The following is a 24,513-nucleotide window of genomic DNA, read 5'->3' on the forward strand; positions in this document are numbered from 1 at the left end:
GATTATATGGGATTCAGTACTGTCTGTGGTTTCAGGCATCCACTGGGGATCTCGGAGTGTATCCTCCGCAGATAAGGGGGAACTACTGTACATCCTGAGAGCTTCTTTTCTAAATTAAACTATTAAAATGTTTTTGTAATGATGAACAGAATGTTTATCAGGTGTACACTGAACGTTTGTTTTTATTTGTATTTTAAACTTCTCAGTAAGAGTCAGACAAAAATCAACTTTTTACTGACTACTGTATTATTTGGGAGCCAGAGTTAACTAGACTGGGAATGTGATATAAGTGGTGCTATGAAGAATATTCCCTCTCCCTCCCCCCAAAATCCAGATATTTATGTCGTAGTAACTTGGGGAAGCATCTGCAAGGATGAAGTATAGCAGGGTTGTAAAGAACATGTCTGTTAGCCTTTATATCATCTATCAAGAAAAATGACTAGGTTCAGCAACGATTTTGGTGGATTTAATCATCACGCTGGGCTGTAGCAGAAACCTATGTTGCCATTTGAATGTGGTAAAAACAGAATTAAAAGGCAAAAACAGCTTAATAGTATTAAATGAAAGAGCTGAGAGTTCAAAGTATTTTCCCTCACTAACCACAAGGCCTGTATTTTAAAGAGTGATGAAGGGAAACAGATGTGAGTTTGTTTGCCTGGTGGCCCTCACTGTGGTGGTGCTGGGGTGGGGGGTTTGGGGGGTCCACTGCGACCATCCGCAGTGTGTCATGCAGGGCCATCTGGTCTCCTCCCCTGCTGGTCAGATCTTTATCCAGTCTCTGCATTTGCTGTGGTGCCTCAAAGCCTCAAATTTGAACCAACTCTACAGATTTTTTTTTTTTTAACGTTTATTTATTTTTTCAGAGACATAGACAGGGCACAAGTTGGGGAGGGGCAAAGAGAGAAGGAGACACAGAATCTGAAGCAGGCTCCAGGCTCTGAGCTGTCAGCACAGAGCCCCACGTGGGGCTCGAACTCACATACTGTGAGATCATGACCTGAGCCGAAGTCGGATGCTTAACCACTGAGCCACCCAGGTGCCCTGAACCAACTCTACAGATTTTAATGCAGGTTCATAAGAGGCTTAGCTGGAATGGGCTTTAAAGGATTCTAAGACAGTGGTTTTAAAAATGTGCAAATAGGGGCGGACGCCTGGGTGGCTCAGTTGGTTAAGTGTCTGTCTGACTCTTGGTTTCAGCTCAGGTCGTGATCTCACAGTTTGTGAGTTCGAGTCCCACATCGCGCTCTGCGCTGACCGCATGGAGCCTGCTTGGGATTGTCTTTCCCTCCCTCTGCCTCTCCCCCAATCATGCTGTCTCTGTCTCCCTCAAAACTAAACTTAAAAAAATAAAATAAACATTGATGCTTAGCCCAACCCCAGACCAAATAAATCAGAACATTAGTGTAGCATTAACACAAACCACCCACCGCACTCCAAGGAAAAAAAAAAACAAAAAAACACCTTTTTACAAGTGAGGAATTAAGCTCAGAGAGGCTCCCGAGACTGTAAATAGAGAGCTGTGATCAAAGACCTGTTGTCACATGCAGAGCACCACCACCCAGCTGAGTCATCCCTGCAAGGTTTACTGATACTTTCTTGTGACAGCTTTGTTTTGCAGCTTTATTGGTCAAATACTTATAATCTAATAGACTCAAACTTTGTTTTACAGTCATCCTTTTCAAGGCCAGTACTCAGTGTCAGACATGAAGTTAAGATTCTCACAGTGAGTATTTAGAGAAAAAAACTAGGAAAATTTTTATGTCTGAGTTTATGCCATGTGTTTCATTGCTAATTAGGAATTGTTTTTCTCCACTTGATAGACTTGTGCTTCAAATAGTAACCAAATATGTGCATAACATTCTTCAGCTCAGCAGTGTGTATGTTTCAGAGTGAAAACACTGCTGTCTCATAGAGAATGGTGTGAACTAATAACAGAGTTGCCATTTTTATTCTGGTGGAGTAACTTTAGCCAATCATAACTGTAGGGAGAATTAACCATGCATCCTTATGTCCTTTTTTTTGGTTCATCTGCATGTTATTTTAGTATTTTCTGAAAATGTACATGCTTAAAAGTTTACTAAATTAATTGACACACAACAAATAATTTAGCTTCTTTTCTCAATTCTAATTTGGGGGATGGTTATAGAAGGTGCTGTGTGTGAATTTTTGTAATGTACTTAAAACTTCTTTGCTTTACTCAGTTCTGTTCAAAACAGTGAACGTGGCAAAAAAATTGGAAACGTCATGGTCACAACCAGCCGAAATGTTGTACAAACAGGAAAAGCTGTTGGTAAGACATGCCCTTAGCCAGAAACAGATTAGAATCATAACACATCTCTTCTCTGTACTCAGTGTGTCATTGATAAAATCATAAAGTTGTAGAAATCTGTGTATCCTATAATAAAAGAGTGTTGAATACAAAAGTTGTTTTTGTGAAAATATTCACAAAATGTTAAAATTCTTGTGACATCAGGTAATGTCAAAGTTCAGCAAATTTTGCCACACCTGATGGAAAGAAACCAATTTTCTGATGAATTCACTGTTCTCTTACAAGGATTCAAATTTCACTGGAGTTTTGTCCCCATTTCCTGTGCTGCCTGCATTTTTGTATAAGTAGTAGAACACCATAATAAAGCAGACATTAAGAGTGCTGTCTTCTAAGGTATTAACATACAGTAAAAAAAATCACTGAAATGAACAGGCGATTTTTAAAAGATCAACAATATCAATAAAACCTTCATAGACTAATAAGAGAAAAAATACAAGTTACCAGTATTGGGAATGAAAGAGGGGACATCACTATAGATCTTACAGAAATGAAAAAGATTATAAGGGAATATTGTGAATAACTTTATGCCAGTTTTTTGACAATTTAGATGAAATATGCACATTATTTGAAAGACTCAAATTGCCACGGTGCCTGGGTGGCTCACTTAAATGTCTGACTTCAGCTCAGGTCATGATCTCATGGTTCATGAGTTCAGGCCCCGCATCAGGCTCTCTGCTGTCAGCTCAGAGCCTGCTTCAGATCTTCTATTCCCCTCTCTCTGCCCCTCCACCTCAAAAATAAAACAGTAAAAAAAAAAAAAACCTCAAATTGCCAAAATTGATGCAGTAAGTAGTCAGGAATTTGAATAGCCCTATATCTAGTAAATAAATTGAATTAAAAATAAAAACCATGCCATAAGGTTTTTTATTTAATCCAGGTAAAGATGGCTTCACTTATGAATTTTATCAAATGTTTAAGAAATAATACTGAATTTTTTTTTTAAGTTTTATCTATTTTTGAGAGAGAGACAGCGTGAGTAGGAGAGGGGCAGAGAGAGAGAGCTTGAGAAAGAGAATTCCAAGCACAGAGCCCTATGCGGGACTCAAACTCATGAAACCATGAGATCATGACCTGAGTCAAAACCAAGAGTTGGACGCTTAACGGACTGAGCCAGCCAGACACCCCAGGAATAATACTAATTTTATACAAACTCTTTCAGAATGTAGTGGATGGGATATGATCCTCCCCAGTTCATCTAATGAGGCCAGCGTTACCCTGAGAACTGAAGCCTGTCAAATGGTAGCATGGTGTCATATACATTCTTGTGCAGAGTGTTCTTCACTTAAAATACTTTGCAGTTTGTTCCATATCCATTCTAAAAAAAAGTCTCATTCCTTTTTTATATGTTTAACTTTTTTTTTATATAATTTCAGACTTGAATGGTGCAACAGTGTACATGCTCCCAATTATCTCAGGTTCACCAGTTATTTACATTTTGCCATATTTGCTTTGTCACATCAATATGTAAAAATAGGTGCCATCTCCTTCCTTAGCTTCCTTGAAAGGTTGACTAACCCTTCCTGTACACAGTTCAAAAGCCTTGGAATTAGGTGATTTCTGTGCAGGCCTGAGCTCTAACATTCTGTGTACCTAGAATCGGGGTGAGTGAGCTACATACGTACTGTGTGGACCCTTTAAAAGACAGACATAGAGCACAAAGCCCATCAGTGGGTCTGTCTCATGGCAGGGAATGGAATTTAAGATGTGAACATTTATTTCCATACAATATTACGCGTTTAACTTACTTTGAATTCTTTTTAATAGAAAAATTCTACTTCATATAGGTATATGATGTCGATTGTTACTTCATTATTAGTGATGCTGCTGCTAAGGCCAGCTCTCTTCCCCACTCCCCTGTCTAAGAATAGTGGGAGTATATGATTTAACTGCAGTAATTTCACTTGTACATCAGCTTTGGAGATAAGGTTCTTTAAAACAAAACAGACAGACCTGAGGCAGATGGAGCAGTCGGCATCTTCATTTATGGCAGCAGCGTTTCAAATTTTTTTTTTTTTTAAGTGTTTGTTTATTTTTGAGAGAGGCAGAGACAGAATGTGAGTGGGTTAGGGACAGAGAGAGATGGAGACACAGAATCCAAAGCAGGCTCCAGGCTCTGAGCTGTCAGCACAGAGCCCGACACAGGGCTCGAACTCACAAACTGTGAGATCATGACCTGAGCCGAAGTCGGACACCCAACCAACTGAGCCACCCAGGCGCCCCTGGCAGCAGTGTCTCAGATGACAAAAGCACATTTCCTGAGAACAGCCTAACCACTCTTGCCTGGGGAGGTGGTTATCAGTTATCAACTTGGATGTGAGCCACCGAGAGAGCACATAGTTTGTTTTTTGTTTTTTTTTCAGCTCTCCCAGGTGATTCTGATGCACAGCCAGTGCTGAGAACCGCTGGCCTAGCATGCTGAGTATAAAGGAAAGAACTGGCTGACCACCTTCAGAACGAACGCTTAGGAGAGTAGGCTCTTAACCCAGAAGTTACCCAGTTTCCTACTAAATATGCCCATGGAAAGGGATTGTTTTGAACCTAGAAACTTAAACGGTATTTTAGTGGGGCGCCTGGGTGGCTCAGTCAGTTAAGCGTCCGACTTCAGCCCAGATCATGGTCTTGCAGTTCGTGAGTTAGAGCCCTGCATCAGGCTCTTTGCTGACCACTCAGAGCCTGGACCCTACTTCGGATTCTGTGTCTCCTTCTCTCTGCCCCTCCCCTGCTCACACTCTGTGTCTCTGTCTCTTTCAAAAATAAGCGTTAAAAAAGATGTTTTAATGCTGTTTTAGTAACTATTAACATACTGATGTGTAACAGTAAATAAACATTTATTAGCATTGGTCTTTCAGTATCTCCTAACAAAAGTGAAGACATGTTTCCTTTTGTTTTTCCTCTCCTCTCCCTCCAGGCCAATCAGTTGGAGGAGCTTTTTCCAGTGCAAAGACAGCTATGTCTTCCTGGCTTTCCACTTTCGCCAGTCCCGCCCCCCAGAGTCTCACTGAGCCGCCCGACGGGAAGCCCTGACAAGGTGTCCAGAGGCCGTGGTCGCTTCCTTAAGTTTAAGTGTTCCCTGTCTGTCTGCTGCTCCCAGACTGTTCCTCTTCATTGGCCACAGGTCCATGGCAGGGGACCAGTACGTCGAACTGTTTACATGGATGGTTGCCCTCTGTCTAAACGAATTCACAGGATGCTGGAGAGATGAAATCGCAGCCATAGAGGGGATGGCTTTCCAGGTTGGGGTTTAAATTGACTACTTTTATTTCAGTCTGAGCCTGATTAAAACACACAGTGAACCTTCTAATGAATTTTCAGTCCTGATATTCTACATTTGTTTACTTTAGAAAAGTTTTTACTTATGTAAATTTTGTTCTCTTTTGCTGTTTGAATATCCAGGTGGCCATTGTAATTTATATGTGGTAAAATTAAGTTATCTTACTATTTTAATTTCAAGTTGGCCCTAAAATGTGCTTATAAAGTTAAGGGGCCATACAGTCCAGCCCTTTGTTGTTATTTTGCTGATTATGTGATGGTTTTTTGTTTGTTGGTTCTCTACCCACAAAACACACTTATCAATTCACTGACTCCCAGAAACGTGAAAGCCAGAGGCAGTAGTTCTGAGGATGAAGTGTTTTGTTTTATGTTTATAGTTTATTCTTTCCCAGTCCTAAGCACTTGCTCTGAGGCATCGAGAATGTCACAGTGGTGTTGGAGTGGTGTAACCAGAATGTGTATTTAGGGCAAGGCTTTAGAAGCCCTAGGTGTGAGTTCTGTCAACTCTAGTTATCTTGCAGTCTTCTACAAGCATTTTTTAACCCGCAGTTTGTGCCTTCTATTTCTTCTTTTAAACCGTTTCCCATTGGCTGTTTACAGACATAACAGGTTTTTTCTTAGTCTTATTCTTCATACAGCTTTTCAAGGCACTTGGCCTTTCTACTTCCCTGATGGAAAATCCTTCGGTAATCAATCCCTACCCCATTATAAAAGTATTTATAAAAGAAAAACGAGATGATCCATAAATATTAAATAGAAATCTCATCTTCACTCACGTTTAGAAAAGCAAGAGGCAAGAGGAGAAAACTACAGCTGTGACATCAGTCTTGTTTCACAAAGGACCTCTGGTTTCACCTTAGACACATGCACATGTGTGCTACGTACTGAAGATTTTTATACAGCTGGACCTCACGTATCTGCCATGCACAGCTCTCATTTGCTTTTCAAGGGGACTTTGGATGGGTGTTCTCAGGGAGTACTTACAGGGGACAGACTTTTTTCAGTAACAAAGGACACTTGGCAAATATGTTGTGAGTATGATCTACATATGATAGGGTGTTGGGAAAATAAGGGATCTAATTAAGGAGAACACGTGATTATATTTGATTATCCCTTACAAAATGTTGATGTAAGAAGTAAATTCTTCTAGGGCATGTGAAATGGACATAGGGATATGATCTAAATGTCTCTAAAATCTCCTATTTGTGTTTTAACACAAGTCTGACAAACGTAAAAGCGCACTTCCTTTTGAGCACAATAACTCAAGAATTCAGTGATGATCAATGAAAGGGCTTATTGTGAGAACTCTATTAACTCCACTTCTGCTGGGGAAGTTAGCCTTCTCAGGAAATACTATTTGAAGAGAAGAAAGTAATAACCAAACAACACCTTAAAAGGTAACTTTAATTAGTGTTGCACTGAGACTATAAAGAATTCATTCTAACATCCTGTTTCATGAGGCCGCATCATTAGTCGGGGTATCTAGTGTTAGTGTGCAGTTGTTAGCTCTCTACTGCCCAAGTTTCACAGCGCCAAGAGCAGCTGCGAGGCCGGCTGGCGCACCGCTGGTCCATCCTCCAGTTTGTTTGAGTTGCAGGCTTGGGGTAAACTCTCATCTCTCACTGTTCAGAAGCAGGCCAATCTACACGTTGCTATCCCACTGAAATAAAAATGGTTACGTGAAATTTAACTTTGCTTTAAGATCACTTTTTCCCCATTTTAACATATACCTTTACATGAACTTGCTATTAATTTTTATAGTTCGGAGTTCAGCTCTTAAGCTGGTCATTTAACTGACTTTCAGCATAAAGTGAGTATCTCAAAAGATAGAACTTTTGTCAGAGAAGTAGTCAAAAGACTGTAACTATATTTCCTTCAGGTTCTGGGAGGTATTGGAGTTTTCAGGGAGCGTAAGCTAATATGTTGTTGGCAGGGGCCCCAGGGCGGCCAGCACAGTTGAAGGCAGGAAGCTTGGCCCCTTGTCCTGGGAGCCCGCGTGCTTGTGACTTGGATTCCAGGCTTCAGCTGAGTGGCCAGCCCCAGAAGCTGTAGCCTTCCTGGTTCTGTGAGCCACGGGAGCCAACATGGGGCCATCTTTAGACATAGCACCGGTAAAGGTGGATGTTCTGCTTTGGCCACACTTACTCCAGTCCCTTTGTGTCTAAGAACTGAGTATTGGTAAGTAGGCCTGGGGGAGCTAGGGTCAGCCAGGCCTTTCCAGGGTGTGCCAGCCACACAGACTGCATCTATAGCTTGGCGGTGGCCTCACTGCTATCTAGGTAACTTAAAAGTAGTGCTGGGGAAAAGTCCCTGGCATTTAGTTCCTACTAAGGCATTGTGATGACAATTGACATAGGGAAGGAAAAGAGTTAAGGCTACCCGACCTGCGTTAAGAGAAAAAGTTGCATGTCAAGAGTGAGGCTCAGAGTTATCTCGCGTATGCATTTGACTCACATAACCAGGATGAATAGTCTATCTCCAGATCCCCTAGTGATTTACTAGTTAGTGCCCAAGCTCTAAAACAATCCTTATCTACTTTTTGCTTTAAGAAACAGCAGAAATATCCTCAGGCAGCAAACCAGAGCATATGACGTGATTTCCTCAATCTTATCTTGCTTTCTCAGTTCTATATTAAGCATTGGATTTTTTTTTATGATAATTTACTTTAGAAACGTAAGAAGAAAGCAAATTTGGAAGGGAGAGAAGTTAGAAGTCACAAAATTGAGGAACAAGGTACTTACAATCTGAATGAAGGTATTCTGAGGACACAGTATTTAATGTGCTGAAAGTTATAAGAATTATTTTACAGAGAAGTTAGGATTTTAATCTACTGGTTACAAGTTTGAAAATGAAGCTATAATATCTCCCCGGCAGGCAGGTTTTGTTCTTACTTTGTTTTGTGGAAGTTACAGCCCGTGTTTCCCTCTGGGCCTGGTGACGAGTTGGGGAGTGTTCAGCTCTGGAAGGGGCAGTGGACTGATCTTGAACCGCATGAACTTTTATCCTTGTCAGCGGTTGGGGCGAGTAGCCTGTTAGGACAGTAGCTGCTACATGTTGTCCATTATTTTATCAGGGAGCTGGTTGGGACTCGAGATGGCATCAACATTTGCATGCCACCAGAGGTGGCCCAGCATTCGTGGCCTTTCCACCCAGGTCGGTGGGCAGCCATTAAAGCTGACAGGGAGCGCAGCCCTGGTTTCTAGAAGAGGATTGTCATTCTGTGCAACGCAGTGTGCCACTGGGAGTATTTCATTCCAGGTCTTTGGACTTCGTGACATTGGAATTGTTTTTTCATAATTTCCAACATTCCATAAATATTTGTCAAGGACAAAGAAGAGGAATGTGGATCTTTATTGTTTTCATATAAATAACTTTGTATGTGTGACTTCCTGCTTTCGTATGAAGGGGAAGAAATTAGCTCCTCCCTTGTATGGTAACTCCAGAATTAAAAAGATTGTGCACGTATAGGGGTTGAGTATATTTTGTAAAACTCTAATGATTTGTATTTCTGTGCTGTTCTAAAGTTTACCTTTTTACTTCTATTAATTAAAGATATAGAAACTATATATTTAAATCATGTAAATGGGACACAATTTAGGGTTTTTTCCCCAGTCTTCTTTTTCATCAGCTTCTCACACACACACACAGTATGCTGCTCAGATTTTTTTGTGTGCAATATAAACATTTGAACATTTCAGTCAGGTACTGAGCCAGAAATGGTAATTGAAGTTTTTTAGAAAGCTTCTGTGCTTAGAAAATACTTTGTTTTCTTGAAATATTAATAATTTATAGCTGGAAAAATAGGATCAAGACTTAATGTGTTTCAGGCCACTTGGTCATTGCTTCCTAAATGTAGGAAGCGTTTGATTAACAAGTTGGTGAAGGCATTTAGTGGTCACAAAAATAGTTTAAATATTTGAGATTAAAGGCTTCCCGCAAACCCTCTGAGAAAGTTTAGCTAAGAAATCTTAGAAAGTTTTCTGAGGAGGTTTGGCTGTGGCACATGTTTTGATCAGAAAGATAGTTTCTCTTTGCTCCAGTAGGTTTATAATTTGTACTAGTTCTTTCTTTCCGTTGTCATTTGTTAAAAAAAAAATGTTAAAATATAAATCACGTCTAATCATAGTGAATTGTAAAAGTTCTGTATTTTTATTTTAAGGAAACATAAGAATAAAATTATCCTGTTTGTCCTGCACACAGTTGTACTTGGCCTGTCTTTCTAGAAATACCCTTCATGTTGTCGGTGTGGTCTCTGGCCCGCTCCACGGTTGGACAGCAGTGCCAACTTCGTGTAAGAAACCAGCACACAGACCCAACTAAAGGACTCGTTACTCCTTTAAACTCTCGTGTTGATGTTGTTTATGGTGGTGCCTCTATTTTTAAGGTGGTGGCCTCTGCAGGAAGAGCCTCTTAGCTTCTGTGGAAGGCTAAGTGCACAAAGTATAACCAAGCAGAGATTGGTCGTGCAGTCATATCACATGCTCACTGACAGAAACCCCCAGGGGAATAGAACATTGTCGCAAGCAGCCCATTTTCCCATCTGGACCGGTAAGCTTCGGACTAGCCCTTGGCATTTCCACTGAGGGCTCCTGGCGTATTTTCATATATATTTCCATGTATGGTGATTTTCTTACAGCTGTTGTACAAAAGATGAGCTTTGTGATGTGCTTCATAGAAGCAGACAGATTTCTTTTCCCCATGGGAACGTGCACTGACTTGAGTGTAGGGTTAATTTGAGGTACCAGTATTCTCTGACGTGCACCGTTAACACCCCGGAGCTGATGAGGTACTTGGCCACAGTAGAGCTCGGTGCCACCGGCCTCTCCCCTTTTCCAAGGACCTCTGCCAACTGGGCGTCAGGCTCTGCTGTGGTGGGGTGATGGTTCCCCCTCCTCTCCAAGGTCAGAACTGCCTGTTTTTTACTCCGATAAGATGGGAGTTGCAATTATTGAATCTGGTAACATCTAGAAGGAGTATGATTATGGGGCCAGTTTTTTTCCAAGGAATAGCCTTTCGTGAAGGTCTTCTCTGCCTGGACTTAATCTCCCCACACTAAGCATACTTTGTATGATCATGGAGTCAGAAGCCAGGGAGCAGCCTGGGGCAGGAGATCAGAATGGTTATGCTCTTTGCATAACCTGTGAACACCTGTATTTGGAACTGCTGACATCCCAATAGGACAAGAACCAAGATTCAAACCATTTAAATGTATGGGTTTTACCTTTCACTGGATCCGGCTACATTCCTGCAGCACATGAATGTGGACTAGAGCTGTGGGAAAATGACGAAAGCCACATGATGAAATATGGATCGTTGTTGAAGCCAGGTGATGAGGATGTTGGGGTTCATTAGACTCCTCGTTCTGGTTTGGGCTTATGACCACCATCTTTTACTTTTCCTGCTTATTCCCACCCAGGCAATTTCTCCTCAAAAGCTGTAGGGAATTTTAAAGATTCAGGTCAGGCCCTCAGCATCAAGTCAGTGTGTCTGCCAGTCCTATTCTGACCATGTGTGGTTCCAGCCACCTGTCCTTGTAAAACAGAATTTCTCTTAGTTCCTCTTTATGCCCCTAGAGCTAGCTTTACAGTGGAAGGGCTGGAAAAGACAGCTCATCAGTTTTTGGAAAATGTGTTCCTCTGTCACGAAGTTCTCACTGTTGTTCCTCAGTAATGTGTCTCCATTCCATCTCTTTCTAGCTCTGCTTCCACATTCCCAGTGCGTCCGACCCTTAACCGGTTTCCGTTTCTAGCCCTACCCCCCACACCCAGATACATCTTCCCAAAACATGGCATTTTTGTTACGTGGTAACCCTCCATATCTACTTACTGTCTACAGAATTAAGTCCAGTTTCCTAAGTCAGGCACCGAAGGTCCACCACATGGGAACTCATGCCCCATTAGCTTCTCCACTGCTGCCCTAGTCTCCACAAGCCCCGGGGAAGACTGCAGCCTTTGCTGTGCCTCACTTTCCCACCCCCTGATTGTTCAGAGAAGCATTCCCGAGAGAACCCACAATTGAAGACCCAGCGCCAGCCTCTCTCCTTTCTTAAAGTGCCCCCCGCCTTGGAGCTACTTTGAGTCCTTTCTAAAACAATTGGACTCAGGGTTTAGTGAGAACCACGTAAATAGGGGCTTCTTAGGCTTGGAGATTTGCAGTTGGTAAAACTTTTTTTTAAGAAGATGTGTGGGGCAGCGCTTGGGTGTCTCAGTCAGTGGTTTTGGCTCAGGTCATGATCTCACAGTTCTTGGGATCCAGCCCTGAGTCAGGCTCCACCCTGAGCTTGGAACTTGCTTGAGATTCATATTCTCTCTCTCTCTCTCTCTCTCTCTCTCTCTCTCTCTCTCTCTCTCTCTCTCTCTCTCTGCCCCTCCCTTGCTTATGCTTTCTCTTGCTCTCTAAAATAAAAAAAGATGGGCAACTTAAGTGAAATATACCTACAGAAAAGAGCAAGGAATATACATTAAAATAAATCTAAAGCAACCATTCATGTAACCACGACCCAGGTAAGAAGTAGCATATTAGCCAGCACCTAAAAACCCTACTCCGTGTATCTCTCCATGGTCATAATTCTTCCTCCTCCAGAAGTATTTTATACTCATTTTTGAGATAATTATTTCTTTATAATTTTACCTCCTTGTTCCTACATTTGTATCCCAAATTGCATAGTTTATTTTGTGTCTATTTTTGAACTTGAATAAGTGGAATCACCATTTGTATTTTTCTGCTTAATTCTTGTTTTTAGGAGATTATTCTCCTTCATTGTTTTATTAATACAGTGCCGTTCTACAGCTATCCCACAGTTTATCCAGTCTGCCAAAGGTGGACTTAGCCGGTTCCCGTTCAGGGCTGACATGAATGGCGGTGCTGCTCTGACCATTCTAGTGCACCTGCATGTGTTTCTCCAGGGTGTAGATGCCAGAGTGAAACTGCTGGATGTTTTTCCGCATTGTCTCCAATGCTTAGGTATCACAAGGAATTTAATTTTTGCCAATCTGGTGGGTGGGTGTGAAATGGTATCCGATTGTGGCTTTTGATTTGCATTTCCCTGAATACTAATAAGGTTGAGTGCCTTTTCGTTTATTTATTAGCCATTGAGGGAGAGCACAGGAAGGAGAGGCAGAGACACAGAATCTGAATCAGTTTCCAGGCTGTGAGCTGTCAGCACAGAGCCCGATGGCAGGGCTCGAACCCCTGTGAACCGCGAGATCATGACCTGAGCTGAAGTCAGACGCTTAACTGACTGAGCCACCCAGGAGCCCCTAGATTTCTACTTTTGTTAAATGCCTGTTCCAAGTCTTTCACTCATTTGTCTATTAGGTTGTCTGTTTATTTGCTTGAGCGTTCTATGAGTTTTTATATGCATGTATATGTTTGTATTCTAGATACTATTTGTCATTTATGTGTGTTGCAAATATCTCAATCTGTGACTTATCTTCATTCTTTATGATCTGTTTTAATGATTAGAATTCTTAATGTAGTTAAATATGTCTTTCCTCTTAGGCTTAGAGGAAATCCTATTTTTCTGTGTCTTATTTGTAAATAAGACTACTCTACCTCAAGGTCATGAGATTCTCTATGATCTTCTAGGAGTTTCTAAAGCTTTGCCTTTCATATTTATTCACCTGGACACCTGGAACTTCTTTTTAGGGTGATCTAGAGTAGAGAAGTCAAATTCCTCCCACTACCCCAGCCCCCGGACATGGCTAGAAAGTTTTAACATTTCTTCTTTTGCCATGTAAGGACTACTATAAACTACTTCATCTTCTGACTCTCACTTCTTTTTTTATTATTTTTTTTTTAATTTTTTTTTTCAATGTTGTTTTATTTATTTTTGGGACAGAGAGAGACAGAGCATGAACGGGGGAGGGGCAGAGAGAGAGGGAGACACAGAATCGGAAACAGGCTCCAGGCTCCGAGCCATCAGCCCAGAGCCTGACGCGGGGCTCGAACTCACGGACTGCGAGATCGTGACCTGGCTGAAGTTGGACGCTTAACCGACTGCGCCACCCAGGCGCCCCCTGACTCTCACTTCTTACAAAGACATCTTAATATGCAAACATGAGAAGAGCATAGGGTCAGAGTAAAGGAGAATCCTTTAAACCAAATAATTGAGTTGTACTGATTAATTTGTCTATATTTTTCTCATTTTGTTACAGGTTCTGTGCACTGGTTTATGGAGATGGATGAAGGAACCTTATTTTTTTGAATCTGAAGGGCTGACATTCCCCAAGTCTAAAAATCACATAAGTGTCCAGTGTTTTCCAGAACTCTCCCAGGCAGCCACAAACTCTCAGGACTTTTAACACATCAGAGACACACTGGCCTCCAGAGACCCAAGATTTGTGCCTCTTTAGCTACTCGCACTGGGAAGCCCCTCTTAAGATTAACCCAAGTCCCTCATACTGCATTTTAATCTCCAGCTGCTCCCCATCAAATATTTAAGGGCCTACTATGTACACACGTGGTGCCTGGCCCTTTGGAGCCCGCTGTTCAGCAGGGACAGGTGAGCAGTTATCACAGAGGGCAAAAAGGGCCAGGGCAAAGGCCAGGATGCGTTTAAGCCCATCAAGGTGGCCAGCTGCTTTCTGAACAGGGACGAGTCAAAGTCTCTTCCCCTGGGAGCCTAAGTTGAGACCTGAAGGCTAAGTGAGAGTCGTTGGGGGTGAGGTGGGAGTCAGGTGCAGTGATGGGAGAAGCTGTAGAGGACTCCGGGGCTGGGAGATCAGCACAGGCAGACTTGGAAGCGGTGAATGTTCTTCGGTGTGGCTGGGCCCTCCACGGCTAGGTCAGGATGGGGAGAGCCCTGTCAGCCGGTAGAAGGGGGATAGACTCGGAGAAGGCAGGGGAATACCTGGAAGGGCTTGGCTGCGGGCACGAGGCGGGTCAGGTGCTGCGGATTAGAAAGTTGGTTGAGAAGGACTCACACCCTCTTTCGCCCTGCCCTTGGCCACACATTCAGTGATGTTTATCGGAACCCAGCAGCCACCCTGCCCTTTCCTCAGCAGTCCAGTCTCCCAGCTTTCCGCCGACTTTAAATCACATTCGCCCCAAACAATAGGCCCAAGAACAAAACTCCTGTGACTGCCGCTCTCCGTCAAAAAGCGGTCACTGTGAGAACGTGTTTTCCATGGATTTTGCCAGAGTTTAGCGGCGCTTGTCAGTGAAAAGCAAGTCTGAGAGATTGGGGAGAGCACGGGGGCCACTCCAGCATCTCAGTTACTCTTCTGGCCAAGTAAAGACCCAGGAGACCTGCCCCACCAGCGCGGTGTAGAAAACTCACTTTTTCTTCACACACTTGACAGGCAGGGAGTACTTTGTATGCTCAGAAAGTCCATCTGCAGTCGTCATCTGGATTTTCATTTCTATTTGATCCAGTCCATGGATTTTTTTTTTTTTTTTTTTAACCCCCCAATCAACTTTCCCAGAAGGCAGTGCTTTGCTCTGGGGAATGGTTAGGTCAAAGTCGGATAGCAGAGGATTTGAAAAGTAGCCTCTCCACGTGCCCCTCCTGGCTGTGCCCTAGATGATGGTCCCTCAGCAGCGCTTCCTAGAAACCACTGAGACTGAAGTTAAACTACACCGTCCTCAGCTGCAGTGACCCGGAACTGGCCCTTTGTGCAAGGTCATCCATGAGACACCAATGCCTCCGTGCCCTCAATAGGTCACTAAATGCTTTTACGGTGGAAATTCCCAGGTTAAGTTCCACAGGTAAAGATGAATATTTTGTGTGTGTCACCCATTGTATGGTTGTTCAAAATCACAGGGCCAGCAGGACTGGAATTTTTTCATCTTACATATTTTCCCACCTTTGAAGTATTAGTGATAGCTCCCTCGTTTTGAGACTCAAGGTTTAAAACATTTTTATTCTGTGTGCCATGAATTCCACTCCTTTGAGCATCTGGGCTTAATGAATCCTTAGCATTTTTCTTTTGGCGCTTTGTTGGAAATGAAGGATACTCTCCACTACTCTGGTTGGAAGATATGTGTTTTATTCCCTTCTAAGTTATCAGGCTAAATCCTGTGACCTTTCTCCCTTGAAAAGCAGGCAGTGTTTCCAAAATTTCTAACACAATTCCTCGGGAATGTGGAATGGGTTTCCTTGTGGACAGTGTTGTTTATGGGGTCTCTGTCTCCATTCATAGAAACCTGCATGTCAGAGAGCGTATATATGAAAACATAGGATAAAGGTGCTAGAGAACCGAAATGCTCTGGGTAGCAGCCCCCCAAAACCTGACGGCTAAAAACAGCTCCCCTCGGCTGCAGCCCCAGCAGCAGTAAGTAAAGATGCACTCAGTCACAAACCGACTTACTAGGGTCCTGTCTGGAGTCCAGAAGACAAGAGGAGACCTCTAAAATTTGATATAAAGTGATGAGTGTCTTGAGAGGTCCACTAAAGTGCCATGGCAGTCCTTTCTGCTGGGACAATCAGAGAAGGCTTCCTGGAGGTGTTATGGAACCAGGCTGGAACGATGGCGGAAGAAGCAAGCGGCACTCGGAGATCTTGGTGGATTGGAGATTTATTTTACACCGGCGGGCTCAGAGGAGACTGTTTCTCCAAAGGTCTGAGCCCGGAATGCAAGTCGGGAGGGTAATTTATAGCCGACAACTTCCATATCTGGGGGGGGGGGGGGGGTTTGCCCACACAGCAAACAAAGGAAGAAGAACCCAGAGGAGGGGTCTCTAAGCTGGAGACCAGAGTTTGTTTTAGCCCCGTCGGCCATCTTTGGCGTACTTGACTTCTCCAACAGAGGAAGTGGCATTTGCTCTGTTTCTTGAGTGAAGAAGGTAAGATTCTGAATAGAGACAGTAAAGGTGAGAGCAGATTTTTAGCCCACCCTCAGGGGGTCCCATCGCCTGTGATGCAGAAAAGGAGAAGCTCAGAGTGAGTAAAGCTCTAGGAAGGGATGAGTGATGATGGAAGAGAACTAAGAACCTCTGGAGATGCTAAAGCCAGAAGGAGCCTGAGATGCATAGCAACCACCCTGAGTTACTCTTGGTGAGAATGCAAGGCTTAAGGAAAAGACAGTGAAGAGAGGGAAAACCCCAAGCGGCAGATGAAAGAAAAGAAGTGCAGTTGACCCTTGAACAACGGGATTAAGGGCACCCTTGCAGTCAAAAATGTGTGTGTAACTTTGGACTCCCCCAGAACTTTACTAATAGCCTACTGTTGACCACTGGCCTTACTGATAACATAAACAGTCGATTGATGGATATTTTGTGTGTTATATGGATTCAATACGATATTCTTACAATAAAGTAAGCTAGGGAGAAGAAGATGATGTTATGAGGAAAATCATAAGGAAGAGAAAATATATATTACAGTTCTATATCAAAAAACCCCACATATAAGTGGACCTGACAGGGGCCAACTTCCTCTCTGAGGTGGGAAACTGCTCAAAGTCTCAGATGAATGATGAGTAAGGCCACTCTGACAGAAGTGGACACCCTCCTCCAGCACTTGACCATTTATTCCTTCCTTTGTTGGGTATCCATGCTTCCCGTAGTCTAGCAAGCTCACGCATTCCAACAGTTTTTTCGAGTGCGTTTGAACGTTAAGCTAATACTTGTTTCATTGCTTTAAAAGGTGCCCTTTTAAAAAGCAGGATCCCAGTCACTAACACAGGAATGAACATTTTTATGGCCCTGTACCTTAATTAGGGGAGAGCATCGAAGTCATTTTAAATGGACTTAATCTCATCCTAAGCCTGGCCAACATTCCATTCCTAAGGGTTTACATCAAGGAAGTCATCCAAAAGGGGGAAAAAGGTATGTGTATAGAGTTCTATGTCACTGTAAAGGATAATGAAAAATTGGGAACAACAGAAGGATTGCTATGACACTTAAGAGTAATACTAACAATGCGCACCTGGGTGGCTTAGTAAAGGCAGCTCAGGTCACATTCTCACGGTTTGTGAGATCAAGACCTGCAATGGGCTCTGCGCTTGTAGCAGGGAAATTGTTTGGGATTCTCTCTCTCCCTCTCTCTGCTCCTCTCCCCCTCAAAATACATAAAATAAACATTTAGAAAAACTAATACTAGTAAGTATGATGCTCACTTGTAATGTTAGCTATTAATCACTGAAAAGTGAGGTAATGTAGAGAAGAGGAAGATACAGAAAAAAGATTATACGAATACAGGCGGTTCACGGGAGGGCAGGAATCCCAACTTGTTTCCCTCTGCACTTCTTCTTCCTTTGTCTTTTCCCAGTTTTTCCCATGCTGGTTTGAGAACATGGAAAAATGAGTTGATTTTGGAGATCAATGACACTTTGGTGATTTTCTTCTGCTAATGAATGGTAATGTGTTGGAGGGGACAATCCAAGCAGTGATCAGGGTAGGGAAGACATTACACATAAGTAAAAGCCTCTCGCTTTGCCTGTGTCTTTCTTTTTTTCCCATCAGGCCCTGAACACCTCTCCATCACCACTCTTAATGTTCTGGGGGTAATAACTATCTAGTATTATAATGGATGGTGCGGGGGAGGGGCTGGTGCATAGTAGGCACTTGATGAATATTGTGACATCCCTTCCAGTGCAAGCCTCTCTGGTTACAGTTTACCAGCCCCAGGGTAACTGATGTACGTACTGAAACAGCAAAAGGATCTAAGGAAGCAAAATAAAGCAGCACTTTCAACTATTTCTATTTTACAAAGTGCTTGGTGAAACTGTAAAAGGATATTTAGTACCACAAAAAGTAGGCCAAGGGTAAGAAAAACTCTCCATACCCAGGAGAATTCAGCTGACCAAATTAAGTCTGCTCCAGAATAAACAGTTCTCATCTGGAAATCTAGCAGTTCCAGAAAGTACTGTCCAAGTGGAAAAAGGCCCACGATGCTGGTCTGCATAATTATGTAACCCTTTAGGAAAGGGGAAGGAAGTGCCACCATCCTGGGGTACATGGGGAAAAGCAACCGTGAGAAAATAATAGTACTCAGGCCTCAAAGAAGGGGATTGTGCTACTAGAGAAGCCAGGCTCACAAGCCCTTTCTCATGAACTTGACCAACTTTGGTCATTTTTCCCTGTGCCTACCCAGTGTCCAAAACCGAAAACAAGGTTCCTATTATCCAATCCGTCCAACAGAAATAACTGTCAAATAGGCACGTGAATAGCACTGCACGTGAAGGAACTCGTTTGAAATGAGACTGGAGCTCAGCTGCAACGGTCAAGACCAGTCACGTCTGTGCTTTCTCTGGAAAAGCATGATCATCACCCCTTTGAAGATCACTTAAAAACATCAAACAAACTAGATCCCAGATGGTAAGAGGAATTTAAAATATAACTCTCTTTCCCTAACAAATTGTAAAAATCCAGGCTTGAAATTAAAAGCAGGGATTCAACGAGCTTGTGTACGCCATGGTCACAGCAGCATTTTTCACAGTAGTCAGGGGGTGGAAACAACCAAAGTGTCCACAAACAGAATGTGCCGTGTACAGACAATGGAGTATCATTCAGCCTTTGAAAGGAAGGAAATTCTGGCACATGCTACAGCACGGATGAACCGTGAAGTCACTGTTAAGTGAAATGAGCCAGGCCCAAAAGGACAAATACTGTGTGACTCCACTTGTATAAGGGACCTGGAGTAGTCCTAGTCATAGAGACAGAAAGTAGAGGGGTGGTTGCCAGAGGCTGGAAGGAGGGCGAGTGGGGAGGGGAGATAGTGTTTACTGGGCACAGAGTTTCAGTTTTGCAAGATAAAAAGTTCTGGAGATGGATGGTGGTGATGGTTATGTAACATTGGGAATGCACTAAAAAAATTTTTTTTTTTTTTATTTTTTAGCACTTATTTTTAAGAGAGAGAGCATAAGTAGGGGAGGGGCAGAGAGAGGGAGACCAAGTATCCGAAGCAGGCTCCACGCTGTCAGCACAGAGCCTCACGTGGGGCTCGTACTCATGAACCATGAGATCGTGACCTGAGCCAAAATCAAGAGTTGGCCGCTTAACCAACTGGGCCACCCAGGCGCCCCTTAATAATAATTTTTTTAATGCATTTAAAAAGACCATAGAACTAGGCACTGGAAGAGACACTTGGGATCTTTAACTTCAGTTCTCTTACACTTCACCGCCGTTTATTATGGAATATTTCAAATATATATGAAAGTAGAAGAGTTTAGTAAACCTCCTTTTACAATATACCATTCAGCTTCGATAATTGTCAGCTTACAGCCAATTTTATTTCATTTTTAACGTTACTTTTTCCCCTCAATCCCACAGAATTTTTATCTTTTAAATTTTTATTTGGGGGGCGCCTGGGTGGCTCAGTCGGTTAGGCGTCCGACTTCAGCTCAGGTCACGATCTCGCGGTCCGTGAGTTCGAGCCCCGCGTCAGGCTCTGGGCTGATGGCTCAGAGCCTGGAGCCTGCTTCCCATTCTGTGTCTCCCTCTCTCTCTGCCCCTCCCCCGTTCATGCTCTGTCTCTCTGTCTCAAAAATAAATAAAACGTTAAAAAAAAAAACAAAAACAAAAAAAAACAAAACCTTTAAAAAAAAATAATAAATTTTTATTTGGAAATAATTTCAAGCATACATGTAAGGAACAAAAAATGAAAATAGTAAGACAAAATCAAATACCTATCACCCTTTACCCAGATTCATCCCTTCATCTCTCTCGCTCTCACGCACACACACAACCCTCCCCCAAACACTTTTTTTCCACCTATTGAGGGCAAGTTACGTATATCATAGCCCTTTACCCTTAAATACTTCATTATGTATTTCTTTAAAATGAAGATATTCTCTTACATATAGTACAGTCACCAACCTCAGTAAATTTAACACTGACTCCATTATATCTCTGTTCCACCTTTTGTATTCCAATTTTGGTGATTATGTTCTTTATAGCATTTTTTCTCTTCCAGTTCAGGGCTAGGTGTTGTATTCAGTTGTCAGCCTCCATTTCCAGAGACTTTCTCTTTTATAGCATTGACATTTTGGCAAAATAAATACCTCTTCCTTTTTTTTTAATAAGATGGTCCTCACTGGGGATTTGTCTACCATTTTCTTATGATTAGATTCCAAATACACATTCTTGCCCAGAATACCGCCTAGTTTATGTTGTGTTCCTCTCAGGATATCACATGTGGAGGCGTATGTCTATCTGCCCCTTATTGGTGATGTTGATCTTGATCACTGGTCAAGGTTGTTGCCCAATTGCATCACTCTACAGTTACTGCCTCCCCCCCTTGCAAATAAGAAACAGTCTGTGCGGAGATGCTTTAAGATCATGCAAATAATCTGCTTATCAGCAACATTTCCCTTAGATTCAGCGTCTGTATTTACCTGTTGCTGCATAATACATATGTCAAAACTTAGTTGTTTAAAACAGTATTGGGGCGCCTGGGTGGCTCAGTCGGCTAAGCATCTGACTTCAGCTCAGGTCACGATCTCGCGGTCCGTGAGTTCGAGCCCCGCGTCGGGCTCTGGGCTGATGGCTCAGAGCCTGGAGCCTGCTTCCGATTCTGTGTCTCCCTCTCTCTCTGCCCCTCCCCTGTTCATGCTCTGTCTCTCTCTGTCCCAAAAATAAATAAACGCTAAAAAAAAAAAAAATTAAAAAATAAAAATAAAAATAAAACAGTATTTATGATCTCAGTTTCTGTGGGTCAGGAAATTGGTAGTGGTTAGCTTGATGTTTCTGCCTCAGGATCTCTGGTGAGATTACATTTCAGTGTTGGCCAGAAGTTGCCATCATCTGAAGGCTTGCCTGGGGCTGGAGAATCCATTGCCAAGACAGTTCATTCATATACCTGGCAAGTTGTGCTGAAACTGTCAGTTCCTTGCTTCACAAACTTCTCTCTAGAGTTGCTTCTGTGTCCTCGTGGCATGGACTGGTTTCCTCTAGAGCAAGTGATCCCTGAGAGAGCAATGCCTTTTGTGACCTACTCTTGGGACTCATACACTGTCACTTCCACTACAGTGGACTCATTAGGAGTTACTAAGTCCAGGGGTGCCTGGGTGGCTCAGTCGGTTAAGCGTCAGACTCTTGGTTTCAGCTCAGGTCATGATCTCGCAGTTTGTGGGTTCGAGCCCTACATCACACTCTGTGTTGACAGCATGGAGCCTGCTTGGGATTCTCTGTCTCCCTCTCTCCCCCCCTTTCTCTAAATAAATAAACATTTTTTTTTAAGTGACTAAGTCCAACCCACATTACAGGAAACAATAAGCTCTAAACTTTTTTTTTTTCCCCAAGCTCCAATTCTTGAAGGGAGACTATCAAAGAATTTGTGGACATATTTTAGGATCATCACAGCATCCACTGATAATTCTTGCCTGATACAGTTCTTTCTCTGATACCTGGAAAATAACGGTTTTCCAACTATATCCTATACTGTTTTTGAAGCAAACCTCAGCAGTATATTTCATCTGTAAATATTTAAGATGTATCTCTAAAACAAAGATGTAATGTTATAAGCTGATAACTTAATATTATCAAGTAACAAATCAGTATTTAAATTTCCATTTGTCTCATGAATGCCATATTTTTTGACATACAATTCACATCCCATAAAATTTATCCATTTAAAGTGTATAATTCAGTGGTTTGTAGCGTTTTCACAAAGATGTACAGTCATGATCACTATCTTAATTCCATCATCCCAAATAGAAAACCCTGTATCCAATAGCAGTCACTTACCATTTCCCACTCATCCCTTGGCAACCACTAATATACATGCTATGGATTTGCCTATTTTGTACATTTCATATAAATGGAATAATACCATATGTGGTGTTTTCTGTCTGACTTCTTTCACGTAGCATAAAGTTTTCAAGATTGATCTATAGTGCAGCATGGATCTTTTTTTACTGCTGAATTCCATTGTACGGGTATACCACATTTTTATTTATCCACTTTTTGGCTATTATAAATAATGTTGCTATGAACATTTGTGTACAAGTTTCTGTGTGAAGCCATGTTAATTTTTGGTTGAATCAGGACCAAAGTAAAGTCTACATAATGCTATGAGTGGATAAATCCTTTAAGTCTCTATTATAGGTTCCTCCTTCTACAACTTTATTTTTTCAATTTGTTAAAGAAATGGAGTCATTTGTCCTGTGCAGTTTTCCAAGATCTGGATTTTGTTGATTGCATAATTTAACGTGTTCTTCTAACTTCTATAGTTTCATAAATTGGGACCTGGGTATAGAGACGTGATCAGGTTTTCTTGATGGAGAGAAGAGGCAAGATGATTATAGGTAGGCTGTCATCCTACCAACCTAATTCTCTCTCTCTTTTTGTTGTTGTTTTCCTGATATTTTGATATTAATGATTATTGCCTAGATCCATTTTGGAATAAGAAGTAGTGGTATCTCCGGGCGCCTGGGTGGCTCAGTCGGTTGAGTGTCTGACTTCGGCTCAGGTCATGATCTCGCGATTTGTGAGTTTGGGCCCCTCGTCGGGCTCATGCTGACAGCTCGGAGCCTGGAGCCTGCTTCGGATTCTGTGTCTCCCTGTCTCTCTGCCCCTCCCCTGCTCATACTCTGCCTCTCTCTGTCTCTCAAAAATAAATGAATGTTAAAAAAAAAATTTTTTTTTAAAAAGTAGTGATATCTCATTCGGTCATTCCTTCTTTATCTGTTAGCTAGAATATGTATAAAGAAAAAATTTGCCCCTAACTCTTTTATTATCACATGATTCAATTTGCATATAAAAGGAAGGATAAAATGCTTGATTCTTTCCCTTTATTTTACCCTCTAATAATGATCAACTATTTGTAGGTTTTAAAAATGAACTTGTGGGGGCTCCTGGGTGGCTCAGTCGGTTAAGCATCCGACTTCGGCTCAGGTCATGATCTCACGGGGTTTGTGGGTTTGAGCCCCGCGTCAGGCTCTGTGCTGACAGCTCAAAGACTGGAGCCTTCTTCGGATTCTGTGTCTCCCTCTCTCTCTGCCCCTCCCCTGCTCATGCTCTGTCTCTGTCTCAAAAATAAACAAACATTAAAAAAAATTAAAAAAAAAATGAACTTGTGGATTAAATGTATTTAATACATTCTAATCCACTGGAGTTATTTTGTTTTTCTGTAATAGTTCTTTTTTTTCCCTCAAAATAAGTTTCCAGGGGCACCTGGGTGGCTTAGTCGGTTGGGCATCCGACTTCGGCTCAGGTCATGTTCTCAAGGTTCCTGGTTTGAGCCCCGCGTTGGGCTCTGTGCTGACAGCTCAGAGCCTGGAGCCTGCTTCCGATTCTGTGTCTGCCTCTCTCTGGCCCTCCCCCCGCTCATGCTCTGTCTCTCTCTCTTAAAAATAAACAAACATTTAAAAAATTTTTAAAAAATAGTAAGTTTCCATATTTTGGCAGGAACACATGAGTAGATTTTTTGACATTCATTATGTTAGATGATTAATGACATTTCTTTTGACATAAAGTCCTCTTATTTAGGGTTTAATAAATCAAATATTCTAATGGGTACACTTTTTCCACATAAAAGTAAGAGAGTTTTTGAAAATTTTCATGCTAATGTTTTTATTTTTGAAGAAGATAAAAAGGTTAAATATTTAATAGACCATTTCCAGGAAAAAAAAAAGGCATTGACCTATTTTATGTGGTATCCACTAGGAGGTTCAGTAGATTAAGGGTAAAATTAAGGTCCCTTTATGTACCATTAAACAGCTGGCACCCTCATAGAGAGGAATATTTTCAGCATAGAAAATATGTGACACAACATGTGGTTGGTATTGGAAAAAGATCTACTTTCAAATACATATATTAATATTTGCATTTTACTGCCCCACCCCCATCCCCCGCCCAAAATACTGCTTCTGGCACAGTGACGAAAGGCAGCGAAAATTAACCACAATAAGTGAAGGGGAGATGTGTTATGATTCAGACGCTTTAATTCGCAAAAAATTATTAACGTGTGTATCTTCTTCTTGGAGTTATTCTTACTGTTGCTCACATTGTCCTCTCTTTGCAATGGTTCTTTT

General features: G+C 42.1%; 1 protein-coding gene across 5 annotated transcripts in view; it reads left to right on the forward strand.

Moving 5' to 3' along the window:
- The window catches only part of AVL9 (AVL9 cell migration associated), a 76,938-nt gene extending 58,974 nt beyond the window's left edge, over window positions 1–17,964 (forward strand). The window contains exons 14-20 of one of the 5 annotated variants that reach the window (XR_006211897.1): window positions 1,670–1,723; window positions 2,202–2,290; window positions 5,238–5,562; window positions 6,382–6,630; window positions 13,756–14,102; window positions 17,184–17,365; window positions 17,808–17,964. Coding sequence is in view for 1 of the 5 variants with exons in the window: in XM_042969468.1 (XP_042825402.1) it covers window positions 1,670–1,723; window positions 2,202–2,290; window positions 5,238–5,353 (259 nt within the window). In the remaining 4 variants the exon portion in view is untranslated. Of the gene's footprint in view, window positions 1–1,669; window positions 1,724–2,201; window positions 2,291–5,237; window positions 9,795–13,755; window positions 14,103–17,183; window positions 17,366–17,807 lie in introns of those variants that run through there. The other 4 variants (XR_006211895.1, XR_006211896.1, XR_006211898.1 and 1 more) reach the window with 4 other exon arrangements.
- The last annotated feature ends 6,549 nt before the right edge of the window (window positions 17,965–24,513 follow it).

Source organism: Panthera tigris, chromosome A2, assembly GCF_018350195.1.
Source record: "Panthera tigris isolate Pti1 chromosome A2, P.tigris_Pti1_mat1.1, whole genome shotgun sequence".
Lineage (NCBI taxonomy): Eukaryota > Metazoa > Chordata > Mammalia > Carnivora > Felidae > Panthera > Panthera tigris.